This window comes from Tachypleus tridentatus, chromosome 8, assembly GCF_004210375.1.
Source record: "Tachypleus tridentatus isolate NWPU-2018 chromosome 8, ASM421037v1, whole genome shotgun sequence".
NCBI lineage: Eukaryota > Metazoa > Arthropoda > Merostomata > Xiphosura > Limulidae > Tachypleus > Tachypleus tridentatus.
Window position 1 is genome coordinate 147,180,939 of NC_134832.1, and position 24,875 is coordinate 147,205,813.

General features: G+C 33.6%; 1 protein-coding gene across 3 annotated transcripts; it reads left to right on the forward strand.

The window, feature by feature from the left end:
* The first annotated feature begins 249 nt into the window (after positions 1–249).
* On the forward strand, positions 250–20,049 carry LOC143223720 (RING finger protein 145-like). 3 transcript variants are annotated; one of them, XM_076452052.1, is made up of 4 exons: positions 256–730; positions 1,728–1,999; positions 9,751–9,955; positions 15,349–20,049. In XM_076452052.1, the coding sequence occupies exons 3-4, from the start codon at positions 9,790–9,792 to the stop codon at positions 17,022–17,024; spliced, it is 1,842 nt and encodes a 613-aa protein (XP_076308167.1). In that variant the 5' UTR covers positions 256–730; positions 1,728–1,999; positions 9,751–9,789; the 3' UTR covers positions 17,025–20,049. The 3 variants fall into 3 exon arrangements, with proteins under 3 accessions (XP_076308165.1, XP_076308167.1, XP_076308168.1); XM_076452050.1 differs by lacking the exon at positions 1,728–1,999 and having other exon boundaries at positions 250–730; XM_076452053.1 differs by lacking the exons at positions 256–730; positions 1,728–1,999 and adding an exon at positions 865–1,094.
* The last annotated feature ends 4,826 nt before the right edge of the window (positions 20,050–24,875 follow it).

Below are 24,875 nucleotides of genomic sequence, written 5' to 3' on the forward strand. Positions count from 1 at the left end.
TTATATGGAAGAAATTGGCGTTTATATACGAGATATAACAACAAAAACGAAGCCAAAATACTCAACTAAAAAACACCTATCAAATACCTGTGAAACAATCAGTTCACCTAAGAGTTACACAAGTTGTTTACTACAGCGACAATCTGCATTAAAACTAAATTTGAAGAAAATATAAATTTCGAATAATGTATATTTTAAATAAGGGCAAAAATATATAGCATAATTTGAAAATTAAGCCACGCGGTTTTCACATGACGCCAACTTTCGTCTGATCAGACACCAATTACAAATGTCTAAATTTAAAACGCAGTCTACAAAATATTTTTTTTATATTTAAATAGATTGTCATAAATGTCTTCAGTTGACATTTTATTAATTAAACGGTGGGATAACATCCTAAAGCTTCAATTTGTTGAAAGAGTGTTTGCTTCGATTACATAAGTCTGAAATAATGTACCTTGAAATGTCTCAAGTTGTAACGGGTAAGCGTATCGAACAAAACGTGGGTGCATGTGTACCGGATGTAACAAGTACAAGAGCACAGCGCGAGGTAACTTATCCACATGCGGTAAATAAACCTGTGTAAGTTGATAACGTTTGTGGATATCGTTTATAGATAATTGTGATTTTGATAGTTGGAAAAGGCTAATTTAATCTAAAAGCGTAAAATTAATTTCCTGTTTCCGAATGAGTTGCAGTAGTTTTCAACGTCCAGTTAAGAAAATATTTGGTAAGCATGTTTTTCTTTGTTTATATAGTTTATTTCTGTATGATATAGATCTAGAACAGATATCGTTTATTAGCGTACTAATACCAGTAACACATTGTGGTAGTGTTACCGTTAGTAGTTACTAAGTTTGTAGCTAGAAATTGTGTGATTATAAACATGATGTTACGTCGTAGCTTGAACTTTTAAACATATTGGCAATATTTCAAGAAATAATCTTTGTTAAGCCTGATGTTGAAATACGAGTTATTGGAAACTATGCAACTGTCAACAGTGTCGATTATTTAATTCTAACCCAAGTAGTAGTTAGCAGGCCTACGCTATTTTATCTTGAAAAGAACTAGACAGTTGATGGCTTACGTTACTAGTCAGTAGTTTTACACAAACCAACTACTTGTAATACTAACAGTAATAACTAATTTAAATGTTTTTTTTTATATAATATTAACAAATAATACTAACACTGATAACAGCTAAAATGTTGTCATATGTCCGGAATAATTACAAATTAATATTAAATGTTTTATCTGGCTACATATTTTGTTACATAAAGTTAATTTTAGGAATAGTTTGTTCCCAGAAAACCCTAATCTAATGTTATAGTCAACCATATAAAGCTAATAATATTAAAAAGAATGTTCATGTTAAATGTGTGGTATGAAACATAAGTTAATGATGTTATGATCTTGAAATAATTCTGCCTTTGATCATATAAAACTTGTGATATGAAATGGCTAAAAAAATAATCATGATATATTCTTCCATATCCCTAAATTGCAAAGATTGTTGAACAGTAATTATATTTTTAAGTTCTATAACTTAACAGACATTGATAAAATAATAATAATCATGGTAATGGTATTTAGGAGGTTTTTTGTGATGAACTGTAATCATTGTGCTGAAAACCTTGGTTTAATTCAATTTAGATTACATTATTCAAATATATGATTTTTGCTTGATTGTGGGATCACATCTGCCACTAATTTTTGTTCACTTGTAGGTTTTTTTTGTGAAGAATCCTCACCTGCTTTAGACAGTTTCATTGTATATGAAATGCTGATGTTTCAGTGTGGTATTTGTAGAACTGTTCACCTCAGTCAACTTTACCACTACTTATGGACTTTGCTAAAATTCACTAAACTTTTGAATATGTGTATTTTATTTTTGGGTGTGTAACTATGTATATCACACTGTTGAGATCTAGACTTTTGTATTTAGGCATGGGGATCATACCACATCTATTCTGTCATTGGCTGAACTTGCTTTAAAAGGGTAAAGGTCAAGGACAATTTTTATTGTATATTTCAAATAAGTTGCAATTTGTTTGTTTCTCAGGCTCATCATGAACAGACATTCAGGAAGTGTAGTATCACTTTCATTATATTAAAAAGCTAAAATTTAAGGTACTTGTGTAAATAAATAAGTAAAACAATCGGTGTTTTACACATATAGTTTTAAACTATTCCACAACCATTAGTTGTCTCAAAAAAGGCTCTCTAAGTGTTATGATGTACAACCAAGTTGTCCCAGGAGTTTAAATAAAATAAGAATTGCAAAACTATATCTTTCAGTGCAATTAGACTTGTGACCACGTAATTTGCATATTGAATTTAAAATCATGTCACCTGCATACATTTTTACTTGACAACCCTACATCTGTATTCAAGATACATACTTGTTTTTATTTTTAGTGTTTCATTGCTTCTCTAAATTCTCCAGTGTTTATATTTATTGTATCACTTAGTTTAGCTCAGTTTTTTTACCACTGAATATGACCAGTGTGACTTTAATGTTCATCTAATACAGTTATCACTTTTATTATTTTTAACACTTATGTCTGTTAATTTCAAACTTCTTTGAGTTTTTTAAATATCTGTTTTCTCCATTATGTTAATTACATCTTTAGTTTTATTTAATGTTTAACTAATTTTATTCAAAGGTTTATAAATTGGAATAATATTTTAAAAAATTGATTCATTTCAAAAAAATATGGCCTGATATATTTGGAATCAATAGTAGAAATAACATTTAAATTTTATCTGTTTTATGAAGTGTTTATTTTAGTTCTTTTTTATTATTATATGTAATATTACTAAATTTTCTCTCAGCTGTATCAACAGTGTTAGGTGAAAAACCTGTCTGATGCCACATATTAAACACTTCATGTTTTAAATTGTTTTGTTTAGAATACAACTTTAAAGACCTTTCAACATAACAATAAAATGCTGTCTTTTTTTTTTTTTTAATTTGGATGACATAACAGAAAAAGGTTTATGATAAAACTTTAGTTGTATAAGTAAACTCAATAATGGGTTTGAATATTCAGTAAATCCTATCACCTTTTCTTTACCATACTGCCACAACATGGAAGAGTCTTTGATATACATAATCTGTATTTTGGGTTTAATTTTTGTTTGTAAAGCATTAGTTTCAAAATTTTCCTTGAAAACATAATAAGTGAGACAATAGAGAATTCACAGCCAGACCTCAGTCTGTTTATAATCTTATGATTGAAAAAAATAATTTTCCACACCAGCTTTTATTAAACTTATCTAAAGTTTCCACAACTGAGACATTATTTGTCTTAATTTTTCTTCAAAATAATTAGTGGTTTTATCAACTGGCACTTTTATGAATAATGATGTGATATGGAAAGATACAAGTATATCATCATTATTCAGGTATATAACTTGTGTGATATAAACTTAGCTACATAATAAGAAAATGATCCTACATTTATCACCAGGGTCTATAAGGATCTATTTTATGAACATTTGCTGAAACGTGAAACCTTGGAGTGACAACCCCTCTGTGTGGATTCCTGTACATGGTGAGGGGACCTCTCAGAGTTCAGTTCTTTCAGTTTACCTTCTCTTGGATCTAAACATTCACCCATATGTTTGCCATGCATGGTGACCCTTAAAGGGGAGGAGAGGATCCTGGTGGTTCAGGGTTTTAACCCTAACATATGACTTTGGCCTTGAATTCTGTTGACAGGCAGCCATGGGGTAGGACCCCAAGGGCCAACCAAGTAACAGTGTTGGATGTTCTCAACAGCTGTTGTGGACATTTTATCTGATGCTGGTGTTTGGGTATAGTGCTTCATTGTCCTTGTGTGGTATTGTAGTGCATCCCCTCATAGGGCTCCATGGTGGATGGAATCAGTTGGCACTGAAACATTCTTTCTTTATTATGGATCTCCCAAATAAAAACTTGTGTAAAATATTGATAAAACAGTCCATAGGTAAATGACCATGTCTTGAAGATTCTGAGCAGCAATCTTCAACATCTGTAACACCTGTACCCCATTTTCTTATATTACATTCTATTTCAGATAAGCCTTTAGGGCAAATGTCTTTTTTTTTTTCATAATAGACTAGAAGGACTTGCTGGCTCTCCAAATTCAGTCAAAAAGCTTTGCTCTGGTGACATATTGGTGGAAACATCCACATCTAAACACAGTGAGCTTCTGTTGCATTTGAGGGTGATTGGGGATATACCTGTTGAGGTTACTTCCCATGCTACTTTGAATTCATCACGATGGGATATTGTTGAGAGGGATTTGAACAACATCAGAGATTCTCGCTGATTTCTCTACCCAAGGAGTTTCCACAATGAGGCATATCGACCCAGGGCAGGATCCATGGAGGTCTATAAATCTTTCTTGAATAAAGAAAAATGACATGGTCAAAAACATAAGACCCTTCCATCTAATTCACCTACACATATGCAGAAGTAGCCACCTTGATACAATGGAACTGTCAAGGTTTACGTTCTAATCTGGATGACATCAAAGTACTGATTGCTTCTTACCATCCTGTATGTCTTTCTTTATAGGAAACATTTCTGAAACCTGCAAAAACAGTCACCTTTCAGCAGTTTTCTTTGTACAGAAATGACAGGTTGTGGGATAGATGAGTGCATGGAGGGGTGGCACTGTTGGTTGATCAGCACATGCCTACTCTGTTTTTGCCACTCAACACGCCCTGGGAGGCTGTAGTCATCCGTGTTTCCTTGGGTTGTAACATCACTGTTTGTTTTCTGTACTTGTCTCCTGAAGTGATCTATGGTCAATCAGACCTTGATGCTCTCTTTGAACAATTGCCATTTCCTTTTTTAATCCTGGTGGACTTTAATTGACATAATCCTCTCTGGGGAGGTATTGATATTGATGGAAGGGGTCACTCCATAGAGGGTATGCTCTCAGATCACAACCTTTTTCTTATCAGTATTGCTTCTTATACTTATTTTAATGCACCTAGTCAGTCCTTTACTGCTGTTGATCTCTCAATTTGCTCCCCTTTACTATTCTCTCACTTTTCATGGATGGTTGACAGTAACCTCCAAGACAGTTATCATTTTCACACATTTTGAGAGAGACTGGCCATGGTCGATGCCACCTAACCCATGTGCCTTGGTGGAAGCTGGACCAATCTAACTGGCCCTCTTTCACTGCTCTTGCAGAACTTGATCCTGCCATCGTCTGTAAGCCATCACTAGATGACCGTGTAGCAGCAGTGACTGATTGTATTATACAAGCAGCTGCTCAATGTATTCCTAAAAACCTCGACACATTTTCCTCAGTGTCCTCATCCATGGTGGAATCCTGTCTGCCACATGGCACATAAAGCTCAAAAACAGGCCTGGAATACTTTTTGTAGGTATCCCACACTCTCGACTCGTATTACTTTCTAAATGACAACATCTTGTATCAATATTCTTTAGCCTTGAGAAGGCCTATGATACTACATGGAGGTATGGCATTTTGTGAGACCTCTACTTGTATGGGTTACATGGTCATATTTTTACTGAAATCTTTTTAATGGACAGGTGATTCCAAGTTTGTATGAGTTCTACACTTTCTCGTTCTCTTCTAGAGGAACTTGGAGTCCCTTAGGGCTGTGTTTTGAGTATTATACTTTTCAATATAAAGATTAATGCCATCACAGAACAACTCCCTCTTGCTGTTGCAAACGAGCTCCATGTTTGACGACTGACATGAGATTTGAAAGAGAGAATGGTTTTAGAGAGAGACATTAAAACTGTTTGCATGAACTTTTTCTGCCAACAGGGTTTTACCCCAATCCTGAACTCCATATCAGTGAATTCCTGCTACCCATGGTCCCTGAGACAAAGTTCTTGGGGCTTATCTTTGACCATAAGCTGACCTTTATACCACACGTCAAGCAGCTACGAGTCAAATATACAAGAGCACTGAACATCCTCTGTGACCTCTCTTCCATCACTTGGGGAGCAGACCAATGTTCTATACTAAAGATATATCATGCTCTTATTTGATCAAAACTAGACTATGAGTCACTGATCTATGGCTCTGGCAGGACTTTGGCCTTAAAGATGCTGGATCCCATTCATCATCAGGGACTTCAGCTCTGCACTTCCCCAGTCCAGAGTTTGTCCACAGAGTCTTGTGAACCTCCTCTACACCTTTGCCGTTTGTAACTGCCTTTACTGCATGCTTCAAACATCAATCATTACCATATCTTCTCACCTGGGGTTCTGTTTTCCCTCCCAATGGGGCATGTTTTTTTCAGAACAGACAATCTGCCATTGTTCGTTTTGGCTTTTGTATCCAGACACAGTTGGATGAATTGGGTCTGTCCTTGGATAACATTGCTGTATCCACTGGTCAGCCCATCCTACAATGGCTTATTACAATCCCCAAATGTGACCTTTCTTTAGGTCGTCTGAGAAAAGCAGACACTCCCAATTGGAAGTACCGTCATTTATTTGCTGAACATCTTTCAAAGCATCCTTCCATTTTGATTTATACAGATGGTTAGAAATCAGGTGACTCTGTGGGCTCTGTCATGGCTTGTTGTGGTTTGGTAGTTGCACACAAAATCCTCTCTACAGTTTCTGTGTTCACTACTGAACTGTATGCCATTTCTCTTGCCCTGGATCACACAGAAGCTAAGCAGTACTCAAATTACACTATTTATACTGACTCGCTTAGTCCTCTACTGGCCCTGGAATCACTTCACGCTAGTTCTCGCCTCATTCTCACTAATGTTCAAAACCAACTGGACCATTTCTCTATAACATCTACTTCTATCCAATTTTTCTGGATACCAAGCCATGTTGGTATTCACAGGAATGAGCTCGCTGACACTGCAGCCAAATCTGCCCTCTCTGGCGCTGTCACTGCTGTGCTTGTTCCATGTTCCATACATGAACTATGGTCCTGTATTCAAGGCTTAACTTCATGCCAGTTTGCAATCTACTTGGGAGCGAGCATTGTGAAAACAAGTTTTTCCAAATAAAACTCTCTATTGTACTTTGGCCATCTTGTTTCCATAAGGATCAGAAAGAGGAAGTTGTCATAAATAGACCACACATTGGTCACAGTTTTTCAACTCATCATTTTCTTTTATCTGGAACTGATGCATCAATGTGCTGTCTGTGTGACACTCAGGTCACAATAAGCCACATTTTACTGTCTTGCCATCGTTACAAGTCTCAACAACTGCACAATTTTAAACATGTTTTGTCCCAAGTTTTATCCATAACATTGGATAGTTTCAATGGAGCTGGTGACATTGTCCACCTTACAAATGTTTTTAGCTTTTTAAAGACCACTGACTGTTTTAACACTATTAAAGTTTTTAATTATTGGGTTGAGGAATAATTCGTGAGCGTTTTTTCAAGTTAACAAAATATATTCATAAATGAAATGCTTTCGCAAAATATTTCATGTCATTTGGTAGATAATTTTTTGCTCTAATAGATGGTGTGTTTGATTTTCATATGTCTTTAATTTTTGCTTTCATTTTCAGGTCATTAAATGGAATGTCAAGTGGACAAAATCGAGCATTTTTTGACACCATCTGCTTTTCGCATTTAATTTCTTGCAATTTCGTTTAAAACAATGCATACTGTATACCTAGGTATTACATGAAATAAAGTATCATAATAAATGTTTTGGGTGTAATGTGTTCATGCATTGAAGTATTGTATAGTCTTGCATGTAATGCTTGAATGAAATTATTTAAAAACGCTCACGAATTATTCCTCAACCTAATAATAAATTAGACATTTTTTTGTGATTCCTTTTTGAAGTGCAGCTAGTTTGATATGAAATTATGAAATGACCGTAACATCAGGTAACTAGAAACCAGGACTGGAAAGACTAACTTTAGGTGACTAATGCTGATGTTTAAATTCATCCATTAGTTATCCTGGCAAGTTATGATAATTAAATCATGCTTCAGAAAGTCCTTTAAAACTTGTGTTACTGTACTTTTTTACTGCTGTAAACTAGATATAAAAATTGGATTTAATGCTATTTAAGTTTTTAATTGAAAAATTAAACTTTTTACAAATTTTAATAATTTTACTTTTATTTTATCTTATTACTGGATGTTTGGCACAGATAGCCTAGGTGCTTTGCGTCATAAAAGGCCAAGCCAACCACCCAACTAAAAACTAATTATGTATTTTGAAGGCTCTAGAGAATGTTGCAAGTCCAATATTTAAACTGTATGATAGACACATGAACATCACTTTACTTTTGTAACAGTTCTTTATTAACAAATGCTTGTCATATTTCATGTAAATACATAAAGTAAATTTGGAGTTACATTCAGTGCTCATTTTATCATAATGGGTGTCAGCAGTGGGATGAGTGACGACACTATAAATATTTCATTATTTAACATCACAGAATGGAGATAATTAATAAAAGTAAATATTTTTTGTGTGTGTTGTCATTTAAGAAAAAAAATTAATACATTATAAAAGGGGCTTTAAAAAGTGTCTCATGAATGTGTAAACATCACAGTTTTCAAGTGATGTCTAAGTATAAGGTTGTTTCTGTATAGGGACAAGCTGGACACAGTTTTCAAGTGATGTCTAAGTATAAGGTTGTTTCTGTATAGGGACAAGCTGGACACAGTTTTCAAGTGATGTCTAAGTATAAGGTTGTTTCTGTATAGGGACAAGCTGGACACAGTTTTCAAGTGATGTCTAAGTATAAGGTTGTTTCTGTATAGGGACAAGCTGGACACAGTTTTCAAGTGATGTCTAAGTATAAAGTTGTTTCTGTATAGGGACAAGCTGGACACAGTTTTCAAGTGATGTCTAAGTGTAAGGTTGTTCTGTATAGGGACAAGCTGGACACAGTTTTCAAGTGATGTCTAAGCATAAGGTTGTTCTGTATAGGGACAAGCTGGACACAGTTTTCAAGTGATGTCTAAGTATAAGGTTGTTTCTATATAGGACAAGCTGGACACAGTTTTCAAGTGATGTCTAAGTATAAGGTTGTTCTATATAGGACAAGCTGGACACAGTTTTCAAGTGATGTCTAAGTATAAAGTTGTTCTGTATAGGACAAGCTGGACACAGCCTTTTCAAGTGATGTCTAAGCATAAGGTTGTTTCTGTATAGGGACAAGCTGGACACAGCTTTCAAGTGATGTCCAAGCATAAGGTTGTTCTGTATAGGACAAGCTGGACACAGTTTTCAAGTGATGTTTAAGTATAAAGCCTTTGTATAGGACAAGCTGGACACAGTTTTCAAGTGATGTCTAAGTATAAGGTTGTTCTGTATAGGGACAAGCTGGACACAGTTTTCAAGTGATGTCTAAGTATAAAGTTGTTTCTGTATAGGGACAAGCTGGACACAGTTTTCAAGTGATGTCTAAGTATAAGGTTGTTTCTGTATAGGGACAAGCTGGACACAGTTTTCAAGTGATGTCTAAGTATGAAGTTGTTTCTGTATGGAGACAAGCTGGACACAGTTTTCAAGTGATGTCTAAGTATGAAGTTGTTTCTGTATGGGGACAAGCTGGACACAGTTTTCAAGTGATGTCTAAGTATAAGGTTGTTTCTGTATAGGGACAAGCTGGACACAGTTTTCAAGTGATGTCTAAGTATAAGGTTGTTTCTGTATAGGGACAAGCTGGACACAGTTTTCAAGTGATGTCTAAGTATAAGGTTGTTTCTGTATAGGGACAAGCTGGACAGTCATTTTAAATTAATTATATCTCATTTTTCTTTTTTGTGTAGTGACTGTATTGAAGCCAAGGTAACCTTTCTAAACACAAGATGTGGCCATTTCTGTCACTGGACCAAATTGAAGTCCTAATCAGTGTCATAATGAGAGTTCCTGGATTGTTCATAATAGATTTCTGGTGGCAGTATGATCGCAGCAAGTCCCTTCCACAGTCTATGGATGCCCAAGAGTTGCTCAGTGCTTTAATTACTAATGTTGGTAAGTAAGAACAGTGACTTGAACAGGGTTTTCCAATGTGATTAAAAATCGATTATTTTAATGATCCCTTTCTTGTCATATATGGGAAAAATATATATTGTGTATAAAGTATTTAAGTCAAGTGACAGCTTTAAAGCTTAAATTGCATTAAGTTGCCTCACATCTCTGATTTGCGTAAGCAATAAGTCTTAAGTCTTCATATTCAACTTAACTGTTTTCTCAAGCACTCTCACGACATAAGCTTACATTAAATTGCAAAGCCCGTGTGTTTTATTTTAAACTGAACTGATTTGGTATTACGTATTATCCCAAACGATGAAAAAAATACAATAAAGTTTATTGTGTTTTTATTTGGTATGAAGAATATTTGAAGTTTAGTACAGTGAAATTACAATAATCTCATTTATACTGATATATTTTTGTATTTCTTTATTTAGGGTACAATGCTTAACCATGTATTCTAAAGATGGCTGGTATGGGTATTGAACACTTTATTTTAATTAAAGTTTTTAATGCCAATACCACCTGTCTTTAGAATACATTTTTACTTCAAGTGGGTTTCTCGTCATCATAAAATACTTAACTCTGTCAAGAGGGTTGAGGATGTTATAACAAAATCATTTTGCAGTCTAACCTTGTCCTATTATACTCTATCTGATTACCATGTATCTTGACAATATACCTGAAGTTTTCATTGTAAAAGGTTTGTCTCAAGATTATTAAGTCTAAGGTTTAGGCAATCCATAATCCATCTAGTTTGTCAAAGTCTGATTCAACAGGCCAATCACATAAAAAAAAAAAAATCTATTTGGACTAATGTCTGTAGACTTGACTGTTTTGTCTTCATATAGAATAACATGAACACCCATTTCATCCTTTGTTTGTGGCAGATGAATGGATGAACCATGGAATTGACTTGTGTATATGTGACATTGGTGTTGCTTTTCCAGATAGAGATCCTTCTTCATTGTGTTGTCTATGGCACATTGGTCACTTTAGCCACTGATCACTTTTATATACATGGATTTATCACCTTCTATAAGATACCATGGTTTTCTTATCATGGTCTGTTAGTAAATGATTATAGTGCCACAAGATGATACATTTAAAGATTATAGTGCCACAAGATGATACGTTTAATGATTATAGTGCCACAAGATGATACGTTTAATGATCATAGTGCCACAAGATGATACGTTTAATGATCATAGTGCCACAAGATGATACGTTTAATGATCATAGTGCCACAAGATGATACGTTTAATGATCATAGTGCCACAAGATGATACGTTTAATGATCATAGTGACACAAGATGATACATTTTCCTTTATTTTCTGATGTAATTAAGTATAAGGAATATTCTCACTTCAAACATTCTAAGTTTTCAATCTGAACACATGTTTATGGTATGAGCTTATGAATAGTTTCTTTTTTTTAATTTGCTTCTCTCTCTCTCTTATTATTAGATGTTGTTCATTATTGGAACTATGTACTGATGTAAAGTTTTTATAATCAGCAGTCCTATCATAATCAGAATCTTGGTGTTTATAGAAAATTGAAGAATTATCAGCACTAGGCTTGAGATGCTAATATATACACTGCTGTAAATGAAATGTGCTAGTAATTATTTAAATACTTACAAACACCTACATCAGGAATGTGACAGAAACAAAACAAATTTCACATAATATTTAGTTGCAACAACATACAAGATGAATAAAAATGATATGGTGGTAAAGAAACTAAAACAAATATTGAACTTATTTGTGCTAGAAATTCTACACATGTAAGCGTATGAATATTTTGAATGAAAAGAGACTGTTACATATCCTACCTAAAAGCAGCATATTTTTGACAGCATCACAATGCTTATGAAGTGGTAAACAATATAAAAAGTTAGTTCTGATATGTGGCATTTCTATACAATTTTATATTGGCTATGGTTGTCACATGGCTTCTTAGCATATACCAAAATCATTTGATATAACATACTCAACCTTGTATATTGTAAAACAATGTCATATTCATTTCTTTACTTTACTGTTCTTAGCTGTTTGATTCTATAATACCTTAATATGAATGTGTTTAGTGTACAGTACTGAACTGTGTAGATCCTTGAAATACTTTAGTTTCACCAAAACAACTTGCTTTGCTTCCTCTCTCACAAAAGACTATCTCAATCATTGACTGCCCTCTAATTACTGCTAAAAGAATTTTAGTGACACCATACCCGTCTTTATACCCCACCAGTTTTTCACCATTTCTGAACATATACATATTATATGACTACTCTCCTGCATCATCCCTGCTGCAGTTAGCATGACACAGTTTTGTTGTCTAATTCTTTCAGATGTGGCCACTGTCTTTAATTGTACTTTAAGTCAAAGTTTAATGTCATAGTATTTTGAATTTTTGCCTTTGTTTTCAGTTGTTTCTACAATTTTGCATACCACCAAATTCTTGTTTCTGAATTTTACGTTTTTAATATCAATTTGAGATTTAATGTGATGGACAATGATATTCCTGCCATAGAGGACAGTGCACGTGGTACCACTTCCCAGGAGATGGGATTGGCTTCACCAACTGAGGAAGTTCAAGCCTTGGTTCACAGGGAAGAATTAGTGTCTGACCTACTATGGGAAGTGATTTTTTTTTTCTTTATCCACTTGACCATATTTCTCAGGAAGTCTACCATTATGGGGGGGGGGGGATTTTGACTATTTTACCAGTACTTTTCCTCTTATTTTTAGTCCGTCACATTCTACACCCATTCAGGACATTCCACCTTTCTGATTGACAAGTTGTAAAAAGGGTGGAAGGTAAAATGTCCTGACTGGGTGTAGAATGTGGTTAATTAAAAATAAGAGGAATGTGCTGGGAAAATATTCAAAATTTCACCTCCATAATGATTACGTTATTTCCCCTGTAGTCTACGATTCTTTCCCTGTCTTACTGGGTACAAGTTTCCCTTCTCATTATTATGTTTTCATCCTCCTCCAAACATTAATGTTTTTTTGAAAGAGGTTTTCTGATTAACTACAATTGTGTATGTATAGGTGTATCCCATCCACTAGTTTGTTGTATCAACATGTCTTTGTCTCTCCTCCTCCCTTGGATCCATTTTTAGATTCTCAGTATTTAGATCCTTTCCTTCCCCTCTTGGGCTGTAATCCCAGAGCTTCCATTCTCTTCAGTCAGGTGCAGTTTTTCAGGATCATTCTTTCCACAACCCCATGATGCCAGGCTCGTTTTCTTGTACTTCCTGCTCCCATAATGGTTTTGGGAGTTCATTCAGTTACAACTATTTACTAACTTCTGTTTTGTAATTCTTGTTGCTTAACGTATTGCACTCTGTTTCTTAAAGTTGGTGTTGTTGGACATCAGTAATGCAGTGCACATGTCCTAGCCACTTGTTATTAAATTTTTCATCTCATTATATGTTGATAGAGGTTTCACCTTTTTAATGCTTTTACAGTTGTGCAAGTATTACATTTCCCACCCATTTTATGTTACTTTCCTAATTCCTGGGTGAAGAACCTACCTGTTCCAGAAGTATTGTGGAACATCACAGGTGTGTTTCATTTTCACACTCAAACACACCTGTACAAACCTGCTTTCTACTTGGTTTGTTCTTGGTTCTGCTTCATTACTCACCCACCTTTTTGATGTGGGATTCTAACCATTTGTGTGAGACAAGTCTGTTCCAGAAGTACCATTTCCCCACACTTCCTGTCAGTTCTCAAAAGTGATATTGATTCAAAATAAAAGAAGGAACTAGTTGTGTCATTGTTGGAGTCACTACACTATTGATTGAGAGTAGTCACATGATATGTACACATTTAGAAATGGAACAAAACTGGTGGTATATCAACTCCGGTGCACTGATTGCTAAAATACCTTTTACAACGTCTAAAGGATAGTCAGTAATGAAAACAGACTTTTGTGTGAGATGAGGTAAGTACCTATGAGAAATACATTTGCACTGTAAGAAACTGTTAATATTCATTTGTTTAGTGTACAGTACTTAACTGGATAATACCTGTAACATTCTTTGCACGGTGATCGATATTATTGACCAACGTTGTTGTTGTTGTAATAGCACCTGCATTCGTACATTTACCATTGTCCACTTGTTAAATGTTGAATAATATGGTGTAAACTTTACAATGCTCCATGTATATTTTTAGGGATGTCACCACTGAACATTAGGTTCAAAACTTGAATATCAGCATGACTAGAAGACATTACAGATATTTATTAAATATTAAAAATAGTCTTTGTGAAGCTAACAGTGATAACAATTAACTATTTAATGTTAGTTTGAAAATGTTTTAGACAAGTTAAATGTTAATTAAGTACTGACACTTTAGGAAACTGTTGTATTTGTATATTTTAAAGTGATCACTACAAATTTAAAATGTTCTAGATGCACTCACCCCTTTTATTTCTGTAATTTGAGGTCGTGAAGTCTGACATGAAGCGAGTCCCGCTTCTTTTGTTAAAAGATTCACTTTCTAATCTCTTTATTTGTAGCAAGTTAATTTGTATCAGTCTGAGTATATATGTCAGAAAACTAGACATATTGTTAAATACTTAGAGATATTTAAAATGTTCACATACACCACAAATTATATTTCCTAAAGAGTTTTTTTGTATTTTTTTTACTTAGATCTCTTTGAGTACTGGAGTTTAACAATGTCATAAATAGTGCAAGATTTTTTAATTTGGAGATGAATGACTTAAATATGCACTGACATTGGGGTATAGTAATTAACTCAATATAATCAATATCCTATGAGCATTGATTATATCAAGTAATATCTGGCCCTAATTAACATACTATAGCTGCAGAAGTCTGGCAGGCTATACAGAATTAAATTTTTTTAAAATGAATATAGAGACCAGATGGGGTTTAAAGACACAGCTTATTTTATTGGGGACATGTTTAAATACAACTTTAACAATGTCAATCAACTTGTAAATCTAGGAATTTATTTTGTGATGATGAGAAACCCCCTTGAAATAAAATGCATCTCAAGATGGCTGGTATTAGTATTAGAACTTTTTACAGTAAAGTAGAGAATGTATCAACTTTCTTAGGTCATCTTCAGGTTAACCAATACCAACCATCTTGAAATACGGAGGAATCCATTCATTTAGTATTGAAATTATTTACTAAAATATTACAGTTATGTAACTTCCCTCACTTTGAAATTAGATTTCTTTCTGCTTTACTGCATGTAGTAGTTATTTCTTTATTTGTTTGTTATTGATATATATATAAAGTTCTTCTTGCAAGGGAAATACTATAGTAATAGTAACAATAATAATAATAATAATAATGATACAAACACTGTTTAGAATAGGGGTTTTTATTTTCTCTTCCATACAGTTTTGATTCATGGACTTTTACTGCTGCTTCTTCCATTGCCTCGTGTTCGAATTCTCTACACTCATTTTGTCAGTAATGCTTTGTTACTGAGTGCTCATCTGTTGTCTCGACACTACATTAATGCTGAGGAACAGAATACTGAGGGAGATGAACACTTCGTTGCCAGGCAGGTGGCAGCTCTGGTGGCCCATATCCTGGTGGGTGCTACAGCATCTTTATTACTTAGTGGGCCAGCCAAACCTGTGTTTCCCATCTTGGTGTCGTACGCATTGCCCGTTGCTGCTCGTCTGGCCAACTTTCCCGTGGAAGCTCTAGAACTGCTTCATAACTTTGGAAGTGCTGCCATAGCTATCAGTGTGTGTATGTATGCCTATCATCAGCTTCCAGCATTACTGGACTACTTAAAGATTGCCTATTCCGATGCTATGCACGTTGTTGAAGTTCATGGTATAATAGGTCTGCTGAGTATTATATGGAATAAGCTCTTTGTTCCTAATCATTTCCTTTTGTTTTGGTTAATTAAGTTTGTAGTGAAACTGTTTGAGATCCTTTCCCAGCCTGAAAGAGCACATGTGTGGAGTGATCACTGGTATATTGTCATTTTGACTGCAGCAAGTTCATTATGTGCAAGTCCAGTAACTCTGGTATCAACATCAGTGACTATTTCTTACCTAGCATATTTTGTGTTGTGTAGTACTAAAGCCTTTCTACATGGAAACGTACAGTTTTTAAATGACAATCCAATGCACAGTGGGTGGACAGAAGGTTTGACGATGGCATTCTTAGCTCTTCAGGTTGGTCTGACTGAAATGAAGATGCCTGCAAGGCTAGCAGCTATGACCATTATTCTTTTCATTGTCTTATCTTCATTACTGCAGTCTGTTCTAGAAATCACAGAGCCAGTAGTTTTGGCACTAAGTGCATCACGTAGTTCGAGTATTGGTCGACATTTCCGGGCTTTATGTATGTGTTGTTTTTTGTTTATTTTCCCTCTGTACCTAACATATGCTTTAATGCAAGTCTTTCCTATTGACTTCTGGATGTTGGTTGTCGTGTCCAGCTGTGTTCTGACATCAGTTCAGGTGTTGGACCTCCTAGTTGTTCACTCTTTGTTTCTTTATGATTCGTCCAGCACAGAGCCCTGGGAAAGTTTAGATGATATAGTTTATTACACTCGAGCTGTCACCAAGGTCATGGAGTTCTTTGTAGCAGTGTTTGTTGTTGGAGTGGGGTTCTGGGAATCTTTGGTTGGTAAGTGGAATGTTGCTGGTTCCACCATTCTGCTAATTCATTGCTACTTCAACGTATGGTTGAGAATGCAGGCAGGATGGAAGAGTTTTTTGCTAAGACGAGAAGCAGTGAATAAAACGGAAGCTATGCAGACAGCATCAGAAGAGCAGCTGGCAACATTGAATGATGTGTGTGCCATCTGTTTCTCGGACATGACGTGTGCTTGCATCACGAAGTGCAATCACTTTTTCCACAGAACTTGCTTACGAAAGTGGCTCTACGTCCAGGATAAGTGCCCTCTCTGTCATAGCATTATCACAGTAGAATCAACCACAAGTACTTCTGATGATAGAACAGAAAGTACCTCGGTCAGCGAAGAAAATAGTCCCCATAACATCGTGGAGAACAGTACCATAGCTTTAGCTCAAGAGACTCTTGAAAGATAAGAGTATCACACGGAATGAAAACTTGATTTCAAAAAATCTTTCAGGTGATAACAATTAAGTGAAAATTATACAATACAGGTAATTAACCCACTGAATATGAAAATGTGTAGCTTTTTTGGTTTGCTGCTTACACAGCTGTTGATTTGCATTGCATCTTTGGCCATTGGAGTGAAGATGTCTTTTGCCATTCAGATGTTTTGGTATATCTGTTGCCATGGATAGTTTCACAACAAGAGTTGATGAAGTTTGTGGTAACTAAAATTTTAGTTTGGTTTTCTCTTAAGAATCATTTTTGCTTTTACAAGTGTATTAGAATGAATTTTCTGTTTGGCCACGTTTGGTTTTAAAAATTATAACATTATACACATGTTGAGTAAAATGTCCCAAACAAGAAAAATAACAGCAGTATTGACCTTCATCTTACAACAGTCTCTTTGTTTCAGTTATTTCAATAAATTGGAAGATCTGTAACTTGTAGTAAAGAGAAATATTTGTGCACACTGTTCTAATGTATTACTAATACATGCAGTGAACTGACATACATTAAAAAAAAACTTCTCTAAATATTAATATTCTGTATAATGCACACAGTTATTTAAATTTTGGAAAGGAAAATTTGGCATTGTTAATGTTTGCTATAATTAAAATTGAATTAGTGAGACTAATAGAAATCCATCTTTACCATCTTTTACAGATATGTTTCTAAAAGTAACTTCAGGTGGCTGTTGCACTACAGATGTTTTTTTTTCATTGTTATCAGTTAAACTTTTAGTTAAAACTTATTACTTTTCTACCAAAATGTTAGAATTAATACCTTATATGGTAATAACAGGGTAAGCATAATTCTGAATTATTTCCATTATCAATGTCATATTTCACCATGTACAGTGTATAATAAACAATATCAAATTGCTTTTTGTACTGAAAATGTTAAATAATGTTTTAGGTTTTCAACACTAACAACTCGTGCAAAGCAAAACACTGAAACATCAAAATATTCTGTGAGTTGTGCTGAATCTCTAATAATTAATACTCCACTGATCAGTATGGGTTACCAGTGAGAATAGTGCACTAGTTGCAGTTTGAACCTTCTTGTTCTCATCAGTCCAGCTAATTTTATGGTAATAGTTTATCCATTTTACTTCCTGTATGTGCATTATCAAATGGTTTAAATGTCCAGCTGATCAAACAAGCTCTGGTCATAGTTAAAGGTTTTACGAACACACAAGATATTTTTAAAACACTGGAAATCCACTTATGTACTATTAAAAATTAGGTATTACAAATTATTATGTTTAATAGCAGTGGTAAATGTTTTTAACTTTAGCTGTTGTTTTGTGTAATACAATGTTTCATGGAAAAGACAAATTATTGAAAAATCTAATTTTTGTTAATATCAGCTATAATTAGAATCCAGTATTAAAATAGATACTTTGATGTCAGTAAATACCTTCAAAAAGAGTAGCATAGTAATAGATAAATTATTATAAAGGCATAGCTCAAAACTTTCTAAAGTGATGTTACAGTGTACTTACAAACCTTAGTACAAGGAGGGGTTGGCAACTTAAGGCAGTGTATTTGAATAAAGTTATGCTGTGAGATACAGTACTCTGAATTTAAGAGTTAACATTTTTTATGGACAACTTATGAGTGCTAATGGTAGATAAAGTTTGGTGCTTAATAGCAGTAATTAAAAGTAACATTTATAAAAAGACTAGATGTCATGGAAGGTAGCATAATTTTCTGTAGCCTTAAGTCAATGAACTTTGTGAATGAGGCATATTCATTATCAAGAAGTGCAAACAGAAATTCAAAAGACAATATCCCCTTGGAAACAGCAAACGCGTCATAAGTATACAACATACCTGTATTATAAATATATTTAATAAGAAGTGTCACGTCTTGTTATTGGCCACATTCCATTTTTTTTTAAAAGTAACATTGAGTTGCGTGAAAATTTAATTTATTGCTATTTTTAAAATTTACTGAGCATCAAGAAGGTAATTTAATATTTTTGTTTTCAAAACATTTATCAATTATGTTAGAGACACCATAGTTTCCACCTTAACCACGGCAGATGTGTATTCTTTCCTTTACAATGTAATCAGTATGGAATGTTGGCTCTTTCAAGAGAAACTGAAAATAATGTGGAATGATTTTTTTTTACCTTTCTACTTATGGCAACTGTATCCCCTGTCACTTACATAAGCACTGACCAAGTGTAATGTCCATCTGTATAATAACACAAGCTGTACCTATTTCCTTGTACTTACATTTTTAGAATATATATACCATTATAGATGGCCCATTTATAGTTTGGGATATTTACTTTCATAATTTTCAAAGGGTCTGTTCATTATAACGTCAAAATAGATGCTTGCATATAAATCTTCCAATACATTTGTGTATTAAAGCAAGTACTTGTAATTAATTATTTAATTTTGTTTTAAAGTGTTTTCTCAGTCCCAACCTTTAACTGCTAGTGCCACCTGTGACATACATTTAATAAACATATTTACTTGTAAACAAATTAACTTCTGAAATAAATATTCAAAGAAATTTGTATTGTAATAACTATTTTACCACTGTCCACAACACATTTGGTAGAATGAATTCATTTGCATAGTTTTAGATAGGGGGAACTTTTTTTATCAGTAGAAACAATAACACTTTTTTACATAAAAGTCCCAGTATAGTGAATGTTTAAATTAATGTATGCTACCAATTTAGAAAGATTTTTAAATTCCTAATGTGTATTATGCCAAACTAGACCTTTTGTCTTTTGTTATATGTTGAAATGCTTTTGTGATAAAGTATTAAAATATGGAGAAAAATCTTCATCTCAGTCGAGGTATTTTTGTTATAAATTTAAATGTTTTGTATTTTATGAACTACCTTTCTCACAGAGTGAAACTATACACTATTGTACTTATCCAATCTATCCACAAAACTTTAATCATTTATATTTCTGTGAATAGTCACATGTACATTATTATTTTGGAAGAATAAAAATGGAGAAAGAATGCTGAACTGTGCAGTGTGTAACAACCATAGGTGGCTTAAACAATTAAATACTATAAAATGTTTTCTTCTAACAACCTGGCAATTACCCTTCTATTGTCTATAAAGCTATGTAACAAAGCTGCAAGATTCAATTTATGTTTTCCTTATTATATGAAGACATGATGATAACTCTCCAAATGACATTAAATTTGAAATTTCACGAGGTTTAATGTTTACCCTAAAAAATGCCAAATATTAGTTTATGTAAACAGTGAATATTAAAAAGAGGAGATAACAGTTAAACAAGGTGTCAGTTGTCTATGGAGAATATTTATACTACAAGTGAGGGTGAGTAGCTTAGAAAAGTTAAAATCATATGAACAGTTACAATGATATTCTGTGTCAGTAAAACACAATCTTTTCCAAACATACCCACTTAAGTGCCTTAAAATAATTTGAAACTGTTAACTCCAATGATACTCTAGATGAGGGTTTCCATACAAAATTGTGAATGTTTGTTATTAGTCCATGCAGGATAATTCATAACTTATCTGCAAAGTCATCACTAGTAACCTGTCCTTCACACGATTAGTTTTGTTAAACAATATACTCAGCCCACCAGCACAGGAAATGCTACAAAATTGTTAATCGGACATTTTTATTTTTTTCTTGCACTGCTATAACATTTTAAAAATGCAAAATTTATAGTAATTAGTAATCAGTTCTTTCAATAAACTATGGAACTCTTTTAGTAATGGAGTGGTACAAGCCAAGCCTGGTATCACTAAACTGTGGAACTCTTTTAGTAAATAGGGGTACAAGCTAAGTCTGGTATCACTAAACTGTGGAACTCTTTTAGTAAATAGGGGTACAAGCTAAGTCTGGTATCACTAAACTGTGGAACTCTTTAGTAATGGAGTGGTACAAGCCAAATCTGGTATCACTAAACTGTGGAACTCTTTAGTAATGGAGTGGTACAAGTCCAGTCTAGTGTTACTAAAATATGGAACTCTTTAGTAATGGAGTGGTACAAACCCATTATGATATCACTAAACTATGGAACTCTTTAGTAATGGAGTGGTAAAAGCACAGTCTAATATCACTAAACTATAGAACTCTTTAGTAATGGAGTGGTACAAGCCAAATCTGGTATCACTAAACTGTGGAACTCTTTAGTAAATAGTGGTATAAGCCCAGTTTGATATAATTAAACTATGGTCTTCCTTAATAATATAGTGGTACAAGCCCAGTCTGATGTTACTAAACCAGAGGTCGGCAACCTTTAGTTCTTTAACATGCGTGCTGTCCAGTTACTGAAATAGAGGTTAATTTATCTGCAACTTTTGGTATCTTGTATTTTTACCAAAGTTGAAACAAGATAGCACTTATTTATTTGGGTTGCTTACTCTTACAATAATGGAATTTTTCTGTTAGTTAAGCAACCTTGAGCTTTAACTTAATAATAAATTTGATGTATTGTGAGAAAACAGGCAGTTTCACACTTAATATTATAAATAACTTGACATGCAGCTTATGGACTTTCACAAGAAGAATGTTTTCAATGCATCTTTTTCATTGGACAATCAGAAATATCAATAAAAAATGTTTATACTTTTAAAAGCATTTTCCCCCCAAGGTTTCTCTAAATTAATTTATTCTAGGTAAAATAAGAACCTTATGAGAAATATTTTTAACAGAAAGAAACTTATTCACATAAGTAAAGTATATTATTGATCGGATACATGAATTGACCAACTTTTATGAAGCAGTTTAGCAACTCATGAAGAAATACTTGCTCAAAGTACAAGAAATATCTAACAATATTACACACTGATCTCTATCTGCTGTATATTTACCTTATTATTATAAGCTAAGGTGCCCAAGATTATCTGGTAAATTGTTTTCTGCATGCACATTTTATAAATTTAAAAACTTATGTGGCTCACTGTACAGTTTCGGTTGGGATAGTTGATTTCAAAACTTGTTCATCAGGGCTAACTGGTTATTCGTGAATGTGAAAAGACTAAGTCTTCAGTTAAAATGCATCTGCAACTTTATTCTTCCAGCAGTGTGTATGGTTTAAAGTTCTTTTAATAAAAGGAACACAAATAGGGAACCTCAAAACATAAAATTAAGCTCAGGACACTTACAAAACCAAACGGTAATCATGCTTTTTTCTGTTATTCAAACAACACAGTTCTCCAGTGAGGGTACTCGCAGATATTTGTTCATTCTTCAAGTTTAAAACGAATCTTGAAAGGTTCTCTTTTAATTAGATAAGTAGTAAAGTACAAGACAAATATGAATGTTTCATTCCTGAATGTAGTGGCATGGTTTATCAGTACGAGGTGGCCCCACATTAAGTTAAAAAACCTTGGGTCTCTATTCTAATCAATAGTACAATTTTTAAATAGGGTAGCTACTATGTCTATTGATAAATATCAGATAGAAGGTTAGAAAAATTAGAACTGACCTTATTTTTAGTGATAAAAGAACAACTGAAAAAAGGAAGATCACAAGACATGAATATTCCCAAGGAATGACAGCTTATGTAGTCTGTGACGAGGAGAAATATCTGTTAATGCACTGTTTACAGTCAACATTCTTCAGGTAATATGGCGTCAAGTACTCAAATGGTTAATTTTAATTTGACAAGTTCATTGAGTAAACACAACTGAACCAAGATGCTGATATGGATACATGTAACCCATGCCAGAAACTGAAAAAACAAGTCTGTTGGGTCTCATCTGTGAAGATGAGCAATATGATATAACCTACACAATGTACAACATAATGATTTCCTGACAGTACTTGCAGAACTAAATAAACTTTACTACCAAAATAAAGATTATTTTAAATCACTAACATTGTTACTACATGCCAGTTAAAGACATTTATTGTAAATGTTTTAAACAAAACTAGTCATGATAGAGGAAAATATGAGAGTGATTTCTAAGAATATAATCTAACTTTTTGTCAGTACACTATTTCATTCTCTGAATTATGGTTATGATAGAGAATGTCAGGTTGGCATATTTTGATCTGCTTGGATTTATTAATTTTAATATATTCTTCCAACAGGCGTGTTTGAGTTTCATCATTTTGGCTCCTGTTGCTCAACAAATGACACTTACTTGAGTGGCAACAGTAAATCAACATGAGGCTACATGTCCTATATGTATAATAAATTGTTTCTTTGGAAAGTAAATGGTGTTAAACATAGTATACTTAGTAATATAATTCTTTGTGAATTTTCCCATGACATACTTCACTCTTTTTTGTCAGATCTATGTAACAAAAATGGATATTAAACACTGGAACTAAACAAGTCTTCACCAGGGTATCTACACAGAAGCTGGATGCTCTTTGTTTTGAGAAGAGAATGCACACATAACAAATTACTATGAAATGCTGTTCCTACAGTGTTTCCTGTGCCAAACCCACTAAAGATAACAGTCACCAAAGGCCTGCCAAGAAAGATCCTCTCTACTGCTGAATTCCTAAACCTTTAAACATCTGAAGAAAGTTTTCCAGAATGGGATATATGTATATATAAGAGTGTCTCAAATTAACATTACTGTTTATTTCCTTAAGAAAATACTGGTTAATGGTTATTAAACTTGTGAGAGAGAACTAGCTGCTCATTGTAGAGAGACAAAATGATTACACTCAAGAACTACTTTTTTGTCCATCTTGTCAGTTGTGTAGATCATTCAAGAGTTTGTTTTAAAACTTCAACTCCATCATGCATCACTTTGTGTGGAAAAATCCACAAGATAGTTCACATGAAATATACACTTGCATCACAACCTAAGGACATCTGTGTCACAACAGCAAAGAAAATCAACAGAAAATTTATCGAACTGATGCTGTTTTACAAGATTTAGAACTTATGAATAATTAAGAAATGTTATTTTCATAGTAGTAAATACAGCTAAACATCACCTTATCCATTTGTATTCTCTGAAAGTTTCAGTTGTGTACTTAACATCAAATACTTATATATAAAAGCAAAGATACTGTATACATTAATAACTAATCAGAGACATTCTTTAATAACAAAGATACTGTATACATTAATAACTAATCAGAGACTAATCAGAGACGTTCTTTAATAATTTAAACTATATTAGAGACATTCTTTAATTGTATACATAAAACTAATCAGATTTAATAACAAAGATACTGTATACTGAGACATTCTTTAAAACAAAGATACTGTATACTATCATAGCTGATACTGATACAATAACAACATTCTTTAATTTTAATTATTATAATTGTATTAAAATGAAAAACTTACTAGATACACAAAATTTTAATTAAGTTTGGAAATTACTAGATGGCAGCACTTATCCTCCATTTAGGTAAGGTTTATGGAGTGACATTTTAATCTATCACAGACTGTTTGATTTCTTGCAAAATTTATAAAGTAAGAGCTGTTACTATATACGGAATAATAATAAACAAAAATATGTATATGATGACTGGTTTCAGGCTAGCTCAGTATCAATTTTGCTGTAACCTAATGCAGGCCTAAAGCTGTAGTAAGTAATATAGAAAATATATTTATAAGTTATGTATGTAATCACTTTCAGTTTCCCTCATTCAGAGACCATATAAAGACCAGCATTTGGCATGCAAATTAACTGATTAGTATTTATTCTGAATATCCTCACCACAGATTGGAGATCAAATAAAAAAATAAACCTGCAAGTTATAAAACTACTCATTCACAACTGAACTAACTAACTAATCAATTTTGCATGTTCTTAGCAACTATTTTTCATAAAAAACACACACATTATTCTAGTTACCATAGGAACATAATCAAGTAGCCAAAGATGG